The sequence below is a fragment of the Corvus cornix genome, chromosome 2, assembly GCF_000738735.6.
Source record: "Corvus cornix cornix isolate S_Up_H32 chromosome 2, ASM73873v5, whole genome shotgun sequence".
Taxonomy (NCBI): Eukaryota; Metazoa; Chordata; class Aves; order Passeriformes; family Corvidae; genus Corvus; species Corvus cornix.
In genome coordinates this window covers 121,098,477-121,114,988 of record NC_046333.1, presented here as the reverse complement: position 1 = coordinate 121,114,988, position 16,512 = coordinate 121,098,477, and the positions used below count along the sequence as shown (strand labels likewise).

Here is a 16,512-nt window from a genome sequence, read left to right as displayed (position 1 = left end):
AAAACTAGGTAATAATGTCATTCATCCTGAAGGCCTCTTAGTGCCAGAATTGTCGCTTCAGATTTGAATAGGTTCATTTTATTAGTAAAATTATTTGAAACAATAGAGCAGTAATGTCAAATAAATTAATAAATAGTTGATACTAATGGTAAAAGCAGTTTATGTATTAATTATTGTATTGCTTTCCTTTTATTCTTGTGTAGAGAAGCTTCACTTGGCTTTTAATATTTCATGGAACTGATGCGAACAAATTTTTTTTTACATTTTATTTAAATATTATGAATTTGATAGCACTGAACAAAATCCTATCTACCACTATAGATGTCAAGACTGTAGTTACAACTTGTTCCTAACACTAAGTATTCCATTATTAGTTTATAATATAAAGAGTTTCATAAAATCAATTAACATTCCTGAACAGTAGATTTTGTGTTTTGGTCTCTGATTAAGCTGACAGATGTGTAAAATCTCATACAGCCAGTCAAGTCCCTGGTGCAGCTGCGAGTGCTAAAGAGTGCAAGTTATTCCAGCTAAGATCAACATTAATTTACACTCAAATATCTTTCCCAGACTGCCCTTTCTATTCATGTAATGTGGTTATTTTGTGCTGATTCCGCTACTTTGAGGCAAACCATTGTTTTCTCATTGGACTCTTCCAATACAAAAATCCAGGAGGCAAAACAAATAGCCACCTTTAGAAAAAATATCTCCTGATTGATGTAGGTAACATCTTAAAATCTCAGATTTGAATTATTCAGGTTAATATTTTGAGTGGATTAGTCTCTGAAAATTATGTAATGCAATTATTTTAGGAAAACTGGGTGAAGCTAAGTGTCATCCTTACGCCTTTTTTTGCAGGATTAGAGCACATTAGCCAATCCTCACATAAGTACAAAGGTTTGAAACCACAGCTTAAGCATCTTAGCAATATACATGGTAGGTAGTTTCTATCAATCTTGTCAGCCTAGGTTTATTTTTTGGCATGAATTTACAATGTTGTTTACAAGTTGTTTGGTATCATGAAAGCTGTCGTGCAGGTTGTGCTGGTGTGGTTATGTGTGAGTGCTATGATTGAAGTTTAAATGTTAAGGAAATATGCATACATATGAATTTTAAGCATATCTCTTTGTGCTGGGTTTTTAGGGTGGTTGGTTGGTTGGTTGGTTGGTTTGGCTTTTTGGTAGCAATTATGTTAAAATGTTTCCACAGGGAGAAAAATTAAGAAGTTTCTTTCATTCACTTTCTTTTAAAAGCACGAAAAGAGTTCTTGAAGCTGGTTCCCAAAATGTTTGAGTTTCACAGTCTCAGGAGATTTCTTCTGTTTCAGTGTGGTTACAATAAGGTCTCTATCTGAATTTCATCCAGTTCAATGGTCTAATGAAACTGTAAAGAAAGGGGGAGAGCATTATTTCCTTTACTCATTGCGGTATCACTTCTATTTTTCTGTATTTTAAAGTAAAATTTGACTGTTGTTAATTGCATTTGTAAAATTTTTTTTTAGGTATGGTCAAGAGGCTGGGTGATTCTATAGTAGACTAAAACTACCTTAAAGTGTGCTGTTAAAGCATGAGGCTTTAAATAAGGACTTAAAAAAATGTAAACAAAAAGTTTAACAAAAGAAACAATGAGGTATTGAAGGAATGGAGCGTTGATTTTATTTTTTGGGGTTTTCCAAGACCCTCATTCGGTCAGAACAAGGCAGTCCAGGCATTATGTGAGGGTTACCTGTAGCACCGTGCAGTCAGGAGATGAGCGTTCATGCGTGTTCACGGGCAGCGGGGTACAGGCTGCTGACACCAGTACTGGCTCAGCTGAAACACTGTCATGAGAAAGATCAGCTTTATCTAAGCAAATGATACTTTCTGAACTGTAGAAAACCACTTCAGTAAGTAAAAAGGTCTCATCTTTTTCTTCTGCCTAATTATATAACTCACTCTGTGAATGTAAAATATGGACACACAGGGGAATAACTCCTTCCCTAACACTGTTGGGCAAGGAGGAGAGACAGTTGTAGCAGCAGTTAGAACACGAGTAAGAGGGTTTCTAGGAATTTTCTTTGACTTTGAAAAGTTTAAACCACAAATATTTCAATTCATTCATTGGAACAAGATGTATATATTTTTCTTAAAGGTGTGCTCACACGTCCAAAACTCCCATTATCGCCTTGGTCAAATGAATAAAGCATAAATCAAGCCATGATTACCTACAAACAAGGATTTATAAGCAGAACAAAATAGACAGTGAAAACACACACTGACTTTTTGGTTTTTGTTCCATCAGTTTAATAAATTCAGACAGAAATTTTAATACAAGCAATACAACCTCTGACTCCCAAACTGTCAAGACGACTGACTAACAGAACATCTCTTTCCTGGATCTAATCTCCACTAGTTTCTCACTAGTGGAATCTCAGTAATCTCACAGCAAATATAATGACTAACAGAAGTATCTTCCACAGAAAAATCATAAAGCAAACAGGTTTTTTTTTCTAATTGTTTCATATATTGTAAACTCATAAGTCTTTCTTTACCATAGGAAGGTAGAAAAAACAAAAAAATTTGTATGAATGAAAATTTTTAGTTTATAATCAAAACCACACTCAAATGTCTATATAATGTAATACTTCGTGTACTGGGAAAGAGTCTCTAATTTTTAATACTACATTGTATATTAAGAAAAAAAACCCTGAATACTGCTTGACTAATTCAAATTGTCTTTTTAAAAATCATTATTTAAATTTTACTTAAATGAAGTACTGTGAAAAAATAATTTTAAAAGACTTGCCAACAACAGAAAAGCTTTTACTAAGAAATTAAATAGCAGTGTGGCAATATAGCTTTTCTGTATGAACTACATGTGGTCATGCAAAGGGTTAAGCTATGTGATTTCAGGATAAAAGGTTTCCTGAGTTGACTATTATTCCTATGGTCTGCCAACAACTTTGCAATAAATGGAATGATTTTTATGGGAATGTGGTTATTCACAGCAAGACTACAGTTGGTGTCAGTATGAAAAATTCTTCTTTAGTAGATTCTCTCAGCAGGAATAACAGATCTGAAAGAAAGGCAAAAAGTAGCTACAGAGAACTCTGGCTGGTGTTGGTGACAAATTATGTTTACAAAATGATGTGGTAACCCATTGAAAAAGCAGAAATCAGAACAACAGTAAATCAGAGTATTGCTTCTCTAAGTACTGCTGTTCCAAAACAAGTTACCTGTGATTGTGTGTATTATTTAATAGCTCATTTTTCTTGACCATAAAGCAAGTGAGACTTCTAGGCTTTCAATTTCTGGGGTGTGAAAAAATGCTTCAGAAATCAGTAAAATTACCACAAAGTTATACCACAATCCATGGCAGAACATAAAATATTGGTAGCTATGAATTAAAATCATTCAGGAGAAAGGTGAAAAACATCATGGGATTAGAACTTAGTATCATTTCATAATTATTTGCTATATTTATAATTTTCATAAATTCTATTATTTCTTAGTATCACTTGTCTATTTTTTACCTCTTAATGTCTTTTGAAATAATATTATTAGAAGAAAATTGGGATGGAGAATGCATTAAAATATTGATAAACTTAGTATTAACAGTTATCCCATTTATGTTTGGTTTGTGATAAGCTTTCAGAATGCTAAAAAGATTAAATCACTGATTAAGTCTGCAGCATCCCCACTAGAGCTGGTATTATCTTCCATTCAAAATGAGGATGATTAAAGTTACTTAGAATTTAATGATTTTCTTACAACCATACAGCACATTTATGTGTTTTAGTTGTTCGACCATTCCTAAGTTAAGTTGTTGGAATATGAAGGGGGTTGTTATTGTTTTTTGGTTGGGGTTTTTAAAAAAGAAATAGATATCAGCTCTTTTAAGAAGTGAACACGACAGCTTTGAGTGCTTCCTGCTCTTTGTTATCCTCATGGACAATTACCCCAGTTCTATTTAAAACATTTCATTTGCAAACTTGTCTAGGAGCATTGCAAAACTCAGCTTTTTTCATTGTGGCATGAATTTCCTTTGTTGTGCTGGGATCCCCAATGATGTGCCAGCAAGAAAAACATAAACCTAAATATGTCAATGTCAGTAAAAAAGAAAAAAAATCCAGTATGAAGCAACTGTGTTATTGATAGGTGGAGGTCAACCACTGTTGAGCTGAAGGGATAGATTTACTGACCTAAAAATAAATATTGACCATGAAGATGCCAAAGAAAATAAATTTCTTAGAAAATTACATTTCACATTCTCTCAAAATAGAAAAATTGCATGTGCTATCTTTAATATTCTAAGAAATGTTTCTTCAATAGAAATATTTTTAAAACAACCGATGAAAGAAAATCTTTTTGCTTGAGAAGTTTTCAGAAGAGTATAATAGTTAAAGATGAGCTGAAAGTGAAATCAGCTCTTGGTGATTGTTGAATGTAATCATTCATGATTGTTTTTGCCAGGTGACCTTCATTTATCAATAAACAATGGACAGAAGCTCATATTCAGACCTCTAGGTCTGGTTCTGCTGCTGTGAGAAATAGCTGCTTTCCTTGAGGCACAAATGTGATTTTGGCAGAGTTGGTCTGATTTGGCTGTGATTGGAGGATGGATCCTGGAAAGTCTTAGCAAACCTTTGGCTCTTCATTTCCTAGCTGATTAGCTAGATGTTGAATAAGAAACACCTGTAGTCACTTCTAAAAAAAAAAAAAAAACAAACCAAAAAAACAACAAAACCACCAAACATAGAAAGGACTGTAGAACATACTGAAAATAGATTTCTGGGCCATCAGACTCAAAAAAATAAACAATTACAGGAAAGACTGTTGAATAAGCCTTATTCCTGGTGAGATACAAGGGATGGTTTCAGGGAGAGGAAAGCTTCAAACAGAGCTGACTGAATTATTTTCTGCCCACCCCCAAATACCATAAGGATGGCAGCTGAACAAATCTTTGGTCACCCAGAGTGGAGTCATTGGGCGCCTACAGAGGAATATCTATTCAAAAATTACTTTTCTCTTTTGGTTGAAATAAGAGTTCATCTCCTCCCAATATTTGTGATGTCTGTAATGGGAACCTGCTGACCAGATAGTGGCTAGGGATGCTTTATGAGAAGCATGTGATTCAACTTCTGATAGTTCTTCATCAACAGAGAGTTCTGGGAAAGCCAAATGTGATTATTTCAAAACCTTTTAACAGCATTAAATTTATTTTTAGAGATATAAGCCTTATTTTTAAGGTACTATAAGTTCTATGAAGAGTTGGCAAAGGCAAGTTCACTTTCTAGGGAACCTGTCAACGGTTGTGAACTCCCTTCCAGCAGGCATCACAGCAGTTCCCTTTGCTCATTCAGACTGAGACACAAAGCCCATGTATTTGCATTTGATTTTCCACAGCAGCAATTCAGGAACAGCTCAGTTGCAGTGCAGGAAGGAAGGGTAGGGAGGAAAGGAAACACGAATCACGGTACAGAGTTTTCTCTAATATGTGTGTGAGGGAATGACTGGAAATAGTTTCTCATCTATGTGAGATCATACTACTACCATGGGTGACTTGCAGAAAGTTCATGAAGTTCACTTCATGAATGTGGGACCAAATTACATCACACATGTAGCTGTAGGTGAATGACCAAAAATGCAAAACAAAGTGTTCATTCAGGCAGAACTGTGGCTTTGCTGGTGTGTGCAAAACACAGCTAAGAGCCTCAACCCATCTGAAATGCAAGATGCCTGGCTGTTGTGGAATGTGCTGCTGTAGTTCGTGAGTGTTAGCGCTACAAAGAATAACAAATACCTCCTTTGCTTACTTGAGAAGACCATTCCTATAGGCTTATGCAACTTATTAACCACTTAATTTCTTTCACATGGCGAATGACAAGTACCTTTCATGCTAGGTGCCACTAAAAATTGTTGTAAATAGAGCCTATATGATTTCCTTTCTCAAGAGTACAACATGGATTGCACATGTACAGCTGAGCTGAAATACCCACAAGCCTACCATGCTCATAGCATCACTTTGTCACTTTATTTACCTTTCTGTTGCTTCTCCCTGAGTTGCCAGCTGGTGTTAAACCACCACAGGCTGTAAGGTGGCACAAAACCTCTTGTCTCTCTAGCTGGCACTCTCAGAGCTCTGACAAAGGATAGTTGTCCTCTGCTCTGGCTGGGCAAGGCAGTGATGGGTCAGCTCACTCCCTAGTCCTGCCACTGAGCAGCAGCGTAGGAGTCAACATCTGCCCTCTGCACCGCAGCACTGGGAGTGGGAAAGAAAAGGAAAGAGAAAAGTCAAAGTGTTGTGGAAAGGTTTTCAGGCTGTCAATAGAAGAAAATGTTTTTGCTGTCCGTCCTGGCAAGGTTAGCAGAGAGAATTTTAAACTCTGGCTTTGTCTCATTAGCAGACAATTACAAAGATGGGAGACTTGCTCACTCAAATCATTGTAGGTTTCATTTTAAACATATGCATTTGGAGATTATCAACACCACCAAGGCCCTGCAAGTTTAAATGAATTGGTTGTGTGGAACTGAAAGGCACAGCTTAGATCATCTTGTAAAAATTTCCACATGAATCCCTTATTTCCTGAGAAATGAGACATTATTTTAAGGCTTTTGTGGAAAAAGCTTTCTTTTCATACATTTAATTTTTAGATTCTTTAAAATTTAAATATATTTTAACAATCTTTTGTGTATAGTTTCAACAAAATGTATATGTTCCTAGAAGTATACTTTCAAGTTAATGTGTTGGGAATAATTCATTAGATTCTGATGAGATTCATGGCTTTTTTTACTTCTTAAAATACCTTCATATTTTATTTTCACTGTCTTTCATTAATCTCAGAATTTTTTTCTCTTTACAAAAGTGTATATTAGCAAATAATAGGAATCATGTCGTAAAGAGAATATTTAAACACATGTGAAGTGCTGACCTTTAAAAATACAGTTAATTTGACACTTTGAACTTAGCACTGTTCTCTCCAGGAGTGACACAGACTCTTTATGCAGATACACTTGAGTTTTATTTAGCCATTTCTATATATTGGTAAAACTCTTTCTTTGACATCCACCCTCTTCCCTTTACTTTTCCTGCAAAATATACAGAAATAGAAAAACAAATTATTTCGTCAGAGTTGGAGCAAGAATTGATTGTTAGAGAGGCATTCTAAAACACTTCTCTGAGTAAATTGATATACTACAGAACTAGAATAATTTTATGTTTTATCTTGTCTGGACAACTGGAATGTAACCAGTGTATTCAGAACAATAGGGATTGTCTCTGAACTGAAATCTGAACAAATTTACACCCTGTAGCAGGCAAGAAAGCTCTGGGGTTTAGAGGACTGCACTTTCTGTGATTGTCCTGAGTTCTGCTGACCCTCTGCTAGAGATACGATTTAACTTTTTGGTCTTCCTTTTCAACAGAAAGATTTCAGTGTATGGAGTAATACATACAGAGACAATATGAGTTCTTGAAATATCTGCTTCATGAAACTTATGAAGTAAAGAAAACTAGCAAAATAGAGTTTTCATTTGCTGTGGGAATGTAGCTGGCACACTGCTTTCTACTTCTTTAGGTCATGTTTTATTTTAAATTGGATTCTTCCACTTACAAGGTGTAGTTGAAATGAAAATGTAAACCTTGGTTTTAGCATAGCTACTTCAATAAACACAAGTTGCAGAATAAGATCTGTTGATTTATTTTGGAATAAACACTGTTTACTTTAGGAGTATCATATTTGATCCAAATGCATTTGTTGATGTGAGCAAGCAAAGTAGGATTTTAATCACTTTTTCTATTAGAAAAGAACGGCCTACATTGTGTGTTATGAGAGGATTATGTGTTTGGTGCAGAAGAGTACTTTAAAGTCATTGGCTGTGAAAAATAGTTAGTAAATAATTTCAGTTCATAGTCCTCAGTGTTTATAACAGCTAATAGGTTATATTGATAATATTTTTGTTGTTGTTCTGGTGTTCTATTTTAACAATAAAAGATAGGATTTGGGAGGGGGGGTTGGTAGCATTTTTATGGGGTTTTTTTACATTATAAGCTTCTCTTTATAGTCTTAAGTTTAAAAAGGGAGCATTTTGAAAGCCTTCACAGCCCAATTTAATTCCTTGACTGTTCATACACAAATTGTCAGACAGAATGAAGTGGATTTCAAGAACTCTCTTTGTTCTTAATATCCTGTGCCTGACCCACAGGTAATCTGCACCTTTTTTCTTCAGCGCTGAATAATTGTGGTGGGAAAGAAGAGAAAATGTTAGGGTCACAAAGTGCAGGCTAGACAGAGATGACAGGTCCTGCCAATTGAGTGCCAGTGTTGAGAACCTGCGAACTGCAGTCCCTGCTCTTTCACATGGATTTGTGCTGTGCGTTAACAGGCGCTCCACGATGATGGGTTAGGAAGTTCAGCACTTCAGCCTTTGTTGCCTCAGCTTGAAAGGAAGTGCAGAGGGTTTTTTATATTTAGCAAGCACAGAAGTACAGTAGAGGAACATTAGGCACAGGTCATAATATATATATACACATATATATATATAAATGGACAGAGGATATAGATGTGCTGTTGTTCAATTTTCTAACCTGTACATACCAGAGATTTTATCCTTCTAGCCAAGTAAAAGCCAGAGGTTTACTTCTAAAGCTTAAAGAATGCTTGTAAATAGTGTTGGGATCCTTGTTATTTGTCTAAAATTAGAACAAAAACTGGTTGAAGCAATCTGCTTTTCATTTTGCTGGAAGATGGTCAGAACTATGAGTAAAAAAAACTAGAAATCAACAGTTTGGGGGGGTGGTGGTAAATGGTCGTTCACAAACTAGCTTTGGAATATGTAATTTTTGCCTGGAAAAAAAATAATTCTGACAATCTGTAACTCTGTGATTCCCAAAGAAGCAGGTTGTGATGGCTAATAGGAATGATGAGTATTTGTGGAGCAGATAATAGTCTTAAAGGGTACATACAGCTGAAAGGGTATATATCTTATTCCTGGAAAAGACGTAAACAGAGGTACTTCTGTCCTAAAAAGCTGCATTAAAAACGCAGCAGTGTATGCTTGGGGATTTTTTTTTCTATTTTTTTCGGATACATCACATTTATAAAGAATTGCATCTTTAACTTGTTTTGCTAGATCTGTTCTCACATGTACATGACCAAATTTCTCTACTGTTCAGTAGGGAAAATGAAGCAGTGGATATAATTGCATAATGACAGATGTGAGAGGAACAGAGAATCCCAGCAATCATTTCCTGTGAGTTGGCCAGCTTCCAGGATGTCTCAATGGGCCCGCTGATGTAAAGGCAAAATGAAAATAGCTCTTTCTGAAGGGTGGTTGTTGGTTGGGGTTTTTTTTCCTCTCTCATTTGACTTTGCAGACTAAGGTATTGAAACAATTAGTTGGCAGTGTGGTGTTAGTTTTCTCACAGTAAATTAAGAAGATTAACCAAATGTGGAAATATATTTTAGCTATAATCAGCAGACTTGAAACTGTAATACTTCGGCATCCTCTGAGGTTATGTTGATATTATTCACGTTATTCCCCTTTATAATGTGCAGACTTGTCCAGAGTTACCTTATGTCAGTGTTTATTCAAAGACAGCAGAATTATTAGTTTTATTTTTGTTAGTTTTGCAACACAGAAATGTAGAGGATCAGCATGCTAGCTGTTGCGTCACTCCACTTGGCATGTAGTATTGGCACAGATAAGAGAACTCTTATAACAGCCTTAATGTCTTTTTTTTTAATTATTGTTATTAATTTTCCTACAGTAAATTGAGTAGTGAAGCGTATTTTACATAATTATGGCAGAAGTACACAACTTGACGGGTGGTAGTGACAGAGCAAAGTAATATAAATATTTGCAGAACATTTCTGCCATAAGTTAATGCTTTGCATATGAATCTTTATAAAGATCCTAAGTTAGTTTAAAGGAATGATTCCAGAGGACTACATAGGTCCAGGCATTTTAAGAGCTGTGAATGATGACTGCAGAGCATCTCTGGGAGTGTTCAGCTCGTCATACAAAAACAGAAAAGAGAAGGAAGAAAACTTAGCAGGAAGAAGGTAACAAATGCTTTGGGAATGGAGGAGGGAGAAGACAAAAGCTTTCCATGTACAAATCTTAGGCTAGACTCCCCTAGTCATTCATTTTTGATTACTGTTTATCTTTGGCTTGCTGCATTTCACTGGAGACATTCACTTAGCTAATGATTGCAACAGCTTTAAGTTGCTCCTGCAAGCACATATCTGCTGCTGCTTCAGGCCCCACAGCAGAGCTGATGGAAGGGAATGGAGAAACAAGTCTCGGTTATTCCATGCAACATCTGTTGGTTTAATTGGGCTGCTGCAGGAGATTCAAGCTAAGCTACCAGTTGTGGCACAGAAAGGTCTGAAGGACACAAACACATGAATCCATGCAAGCTAGCTGCATGAAAGAGCAAAAAAGGACAGCATGGGCAGTAACTTCTTAAGCTACTATCCATAGATTTGCCAAGTTACACATGCTGACAACTCCCATTTTTCCTGAAAATATTATCTCTAAATGATACCAAGTGCATTTTGCTTTCCAGGGATTGATCTGAAGGTGCAGAGCTGCATCTCAGCCTGTCTGACTGAAATACAAATCTTTACTACAAACAGGTTATCACTTGTAGTTTCTCCTGAAGTTTTCAAACTGGGAACACTGACATTGCAAGGTCAACGCCTTTAGGAGCAAAACACAGCTAGCTGCATAAGTTTATATGTAAGCCACAGGATATTTTGCTCCTTACTTGCCAATTCAGCCTATTTTAAAAGAGAATCCCACAATTTCAATTTTCTGCTTTGGACTTGACTGCTAAACTGATTCTGTCATAATAAAGTACATCTGCATAAATAACAGTGTTTCTACAGGGACTTTCAGTATTAGTTTCAGATATCACTTTGCCAGAGAAATTAAGGGAAGAATTCTAGTACTGTATTTCCTATGAAAATTTCACAAAAACATCAAATACATTTGTGAAAGTTTGAAATCATAAGCCTGCAAACAACCTTTTTTTTTCTGAATGGCCATTTGGCCTATAGTAAGTCAGCTTCCCTCACAGAAGCCTTTCTGAGAAGTACTTGAGGATTTTAGCATCTATGTATATATATACCACATTTTAGAGTCTATGTGTTCTTGTTGGAAGGGCATACTTTATTTTTTGGGCAGTGTTTTACCGTACCCCTGATTATGCATATTGAGCTGATGGCTGTTTTAAGTTGTTGACTCTGTGTGTGCTTGCTTATATCTAATCAGAGGACTGAGCAGTACCTCAGGTATCTCACAAACAGAATGCTACACACAAACCAAGCAGGTGAAAACAAATACAAGGGGTTCTGATGGAAGGATGGACCAGATCAATGAATGATGGGCAGGTAACTGGCTTCTTTGAAGAATAACTCCTAAATAACTTCTCTGCTAAAACAGCAATTGCTAAATGAGTGTTTTTCCTTACCATGTTCAGGGGTCGAAAAATGCAGCCATCACTCATTAGCCCAAAGTCCAAGTCAGCTAGACAGCGTGAAAAAATACCTGGCACTCAAAGCTCACATTTAGCCTCAAAGATGTGCCCTGCCATTCAAAAGGAACAAAACAGTCGTGCACTGTTTGTGACCTCCCTTTAGCTCTAACGTAGTGTCAATCACAGTGGGCTTTAATCCTTTCTAAATTATAGCATGTATCTCTTGTGCTTTGTTCCCCTCCTGTCTTTTTCCTTCTTGTATTCCTGACAAAAGAGGACACTCTCTCTTATTATATTCTGAAATTTGTGGTGCTTGTGACATTTTCTTCATTTTTCTTCCTTTCTTGACACTGTTTCTGTACCTTTGCCCCACCAATCTTTAGTCTCTGATTTATTTTCTGGGTTTTTCTCTCCAAAATACCTCTTTCTTTTGATGCCACAATTTCTATTTCTAATGTATCACTGCAGTTCTCACTTTCTACCTACCAAGCAGATGGTTAAACAGAAGGCGAGAATGTCTGTCATGTCCCAAGGGTTGTGATGGTCCCAAGATCTTGCACTGTGAATTAAAGTTCCAAGTCCCCAGGTTCTGTCTAACTGTGGTATCTAAGATGTAGTAGTCTCATTTTTCCTGCCTCTATCTTTTCTCTGAGTTGAATTTGGAAATTTTTTGCATTATTCCTTCCTTCATCTGCTCAGAGATGATTTTCTATTCCTTCCTTTAGTTTTGTGGTTACTAAAAGAATAATTTCTTTTTCACAGATTTCTATTTTGGGTTCTCTTCTCCAGCAGCTTGTTGCAGTTGCCATTCATAGTTTCTAAGCTGGAGAAGGAGAAATCACTGAGCACTGTAAGAGTAACTAGAGTGGGAAGCTAATGAATTCAGGAGGGTGTCTCTTCTTTGGCTTACACTCAGCTGATATTTGAATTGTTAATGTGGCATGCATTTGGATGGACATTTGCTTTCAGCTTTAAACAGAAAAATAGTAAAAAATTATGTGAATTTGATAACTTGCTGAAGAAGCTTCTGGCTCTTTTTTCAGCCAAGTTGATTTTCAAAGCCTGGCAACATATGCTCACACTTGCAGTTTCTGCTGTGTCTGTACATCTAATGCATTTTGTCTGCTTGAGGAGGAAATTCACTGTATGGTGGTTAAATATGAGCAAATGTAGTATTGTCTCTCCTGTGCTGGTTGTCACTCCTACCACTGTCTCTAGCACAAGTTGCCTATGCATAAGATATAGAAGAGTAAGCATTACAGTAAGAATATGTTGTACAAGTGCAAAAGACCACACCTTGTTCTTCAAAACATTTCAAGTTTCTGAGGCATTTTTCGTAAATGAATGTTTTTAAAAATCTAGAATCCACAGCCACCATGTGAGACCACATAGGCTTCTTCAGCTTTTTTCTTATCTGAGGTTGTTGACCTCAGGAGAGGAGGAGAAGGTTACAGGGTCAAAGTCTTTTCCTCCTTGGAGCTTGCTGCTTGCTGGGAGAGGGTTGGCTGGAAAATAGATGTTTTAGAAAAAGGGTTGAGGGTCATGATTTTAATTCTGTTAGGGAACAGCTGGTTTGAGTTTCTTTCCACTTCTATCTTCCCTCCCTTCCTCACAAATCCATGGAGAGAGAAAAATTTGTTCAGAGGAAAGCAACACAAAAATAAAGGATTGCAGCATTTTCATCTTTAAAATAGATCATATTTGTTATAAGACTTCACATTAGGAGAGAGAAGAGGAAATTAGTAAAATAATTAAAATCTATTATTGTTACAAACATTGAATTGATATTGATCTAGAGTGTCAGAGGCTTATTTGTTTTCCTGCCAACAGTTAAAATGTTAATAGTAATGTTTTAATGGGGGCTTTTTGTGGATAAACAACATGCATTGCGATTTTTAATTTAGTGATGGACGAAGCTAATTTTTAATGCATTGTGTTAGTTTGCAGACAAGCTGCTGAAGAAAGATGGTTTGATTTGGGTATTTCTGTTCAGATTTTCTTCATCTTGGCATGCTGCTTTCATGCACTAAGACCAAAGAGAGAGAAGGAAACTCACAACTCTCAAATGAATGGCAAACTAGGAACAGATTTTTCATCTGCACTCCTCTGAAACACTGGCCTCAGGCTGTGTTGGTGTGTGGCTCAACAGCAATCAGAGGTCATAATTTCATTGGCGGTTAGCATCAGGTTTAATTTTTCTAATATGTTACTTTTACCAAAATGTCTGGTTTTAGTTACACTTATGCACTGACTGAATCAGCTTTGAGCAGCATGATGTTTTAAGGTACCTGAAAGGCTACAAGAACGTTTATGGAACACATATGCTAATTGTTTTTAACCACTTTCCTTTCTAAACATAAAAATGTGTTTTTGGAACGCTATTTAACAGTAGTAGCTAATGATGGTGTGCATTTATTCTAAGAAATGAGCACAAGGAATAGGTAAAATAGTTGTTTTAGCAAGACTGCCATCTACTGATTTCCACAATTAAAAATGTCCCTGATGACTAGATGGTTCATAGATTTTTTTATAGCTGTGCTTTCAAGATTTGCAAAACCAGGAAAATTATAAAATCTTTCTGTCACCTTAGGAATGCGACCAGGTTCACATTGATGACGTGTCTTCAGATGACAACGGTCAAGATTTAAGGTACAAGAGAACTCCTTAAGATAAAAAGTTGCTTTGCCTCTTCCTTCCTGGGCAAGTGATGGGCTGCTGGGATGCTCAGAGTAGCCTGCTCTCTTTTAACTATCTCCTGTGCAGCCCAGCCAGGTGAGTAGCTGGTGGTTCAATGTAGCCTGTTGCCTTTTATTCATCTATGGGGTTTTTTATGTCTGCCTAGCACATATAATTTCGGAACAGACGGCTTTCCCGCAGCTGCCACCAGCGCCAATCTGTGCCTGGCAACCGGCGTGCGCGGAGGAGTGGACTGGATGCGAAAACTGGCCTTCCGCTACAGACGAGTAAAAGAGATATACAACACCTACAAAAACAATGTTGGAGGCAAGTGACTCTGGAGTTATCTAACAAACACACATTAGAGGTTGTCAATGGGAAGAACTGGTTTCTACTCCTTTTTTTAACATAGCAGTGCTTAGCGATCTGTTTAGTTTGCAGTGTGTGGAAAATTGTCTGAGTTAGTGAAAGCAAAGGAAAATGCCAGAGCGCTACTTAATACCAGTGCAGACATGCCCTTGTCTACTCCACAGGTCTCCTTGGTCCAGCAAAAAGAGAGGCTTGGTTACAACTAAGAGCAGAAATTGAAGCTTTGACAGATTCTTGGTTAACACTTGCACTGAAAGCACTCACCCTCATTCATTCGAGGTGAGTACTAAGAGTATGAAGGAAGCTCTAGGGTGTCTGATGATGATCTGGAAGAGGCTGTCTGGTCTGATGGGCAAAATGCTGAACCTGGAGGACCTTATCCTCATTCCTTATTCTGGTCTGACCGTGCCACACCTTGCTCATCTGTAAGGTGGCAAAAAAAGAGATGTTCTTTTTAAGTGGCAATAATAATAATATTGAGGGGCTCCAATGGGAGGGATAAGGTTTTCCTTCTATTGTTTTGTTTTGGTTTTTTTCTGTTTTGCTTTGTTAAAAAAGGATATATGCATTTTCTCTTCCATAGGACAAACTGTGTGAACATTCTTGTAACAACTACTCAGCTAATTCCAGCTCTGGCAAAAGTCTTGTTGTATGGACTAGGGGTTGTATTTCCCATAGAGAATATTTACAGTGCAACTAAAATAGGTGAGCTATTTTTATCATGCTGTATACATTTAAAGCTGTATTTTTAAAAAAAAAAAGGTATAGTAGCCTATATTTAATTCTAACATGCTTTCACAGTGGTAAATACAGAGATTAGTAACACCTGATCTTCATGAAACATTGCTAAAGCATCCTAAAAGTGCTTTTCAAATGTGTCATGATCCAGCGGAGAAAGCTTTGTATAGCTCTATTAACAGTGGTGCAGTCTCTGTTAGGAAGAAATGTAGTTGCCTTTTTTCCATCATTTCTTGAAACTGTGGGGCTGTGTAGGAGTCTCCCTGAGTAGCTGTAGGAGAAATTCTGTAAAGGTAAGCCCTGGCTCCATTTGTTTGCATGGGCTCTGGAGCAAATTTTGGTAAACAATTTACCAGAAGCAAGAATGTTTTGCTGCAGAATGTAATTATTAAGTTTCTTCCTACTGACTGTAATAAGCTTCAGCCAGGCAAATGTTTATTTCTGTTTTCTGGTTCAGTATAAAAGATGTTATTCTGAGTATGCAGTAGTACCCCAGACCAGATGGCAACGGTGTTTGTAGTTTTTAATGTGATTATGACATATCTGTTCTTTCTCAGATTCCCTCAAAATTGTGGGCTACACAAAAACATTTTTCATGTGTTCTTAAGTATCTATAATACAGCAAGCTCAAATGGTCAAGAAAAAATTGTGGGGTTTTCTTTTTTTTTAAACAAGACAAAACAAAAATTTGTTCAGAGTTTTACAGAGAAATTTGAAAGCATTACCATAAAAGATTTAAAGCTGTTTCCTGGATATTAAAGTTGCAGTGCCCTCTGTAAAAACTGTATAGTAAATTATAACTTTGAAATATAATAATTTAAATATACATTTTAATGAAAACATTTTAATAAATGTTCACTTGTGACTTCACCTACATGGGATAGAAGGATGTTTTTGGAAAAATGTGTTCTGTCACTGACTGTCACAGGAAACCATGAGATTTTCATAACATGCCATGATTCATAAATGCTGTTTCAACTTAGTGTTGGAGGTTTCTTATGCCTGGCACTACTGTTAAAGGGTATCATTAAGTAGTTTGGCTTCTCTAATGGCTAGAAAACTTCATTTAATTTCCAGCTTACTTTTTCTTGTGTTTTTATTGTTCTTTAGCTGAAACAACTATTTTAAAAACCACAATTTTTCCCATCTATTGCTGTAGACACACAGGTTAGCATGTCCCATGGCCAGACTAAAGTGACCTTTCAGAAGGGGGACATTTGAGAAAACTCAACTCTAAGCATTTGCTTGCTTTCTGGCTTCTCAATACCA

The 16,512-nt window shown here is 36.6% G+C and overlaps 1 protein-coding gene across 10 annotated transcripts in view; it reads left to right on the top strand.

The window, feature by feature from the left end:
- The window catches only part of EYA1 (EYA transcriptional coactivator and phosphatase 1), a 163,897-nt gene that overhangs the window by 135,499 nt on the left and 11,886 nt on the right, over window positions 1–16,512 (top strand). For all 10 annotated transcript variants that reach the window (XM_039549838.1, XM_039549837.1, XM_039549834.1 and 7 more), the window contains 4 exons: window positions 14,051–14,109; window positions 14,303–14,463; window positions 14,670–14,784; window positions 15,089–15,210. In XM_039549838.1, the coding sequence (XP_039405772.1) occupies window positions 14,051–14,109; window positions 14,303–14,463; window positions 14,670–14,784; window positions 15,089–15,210 (457 nt within the window). The remainder of the gene's footprint in view (window positions 1–14,050; window positions 14,110–14,302; window positions 14,464–14,669; window positions 14,785–15,088; window positions 15,211–16,512) is intronic.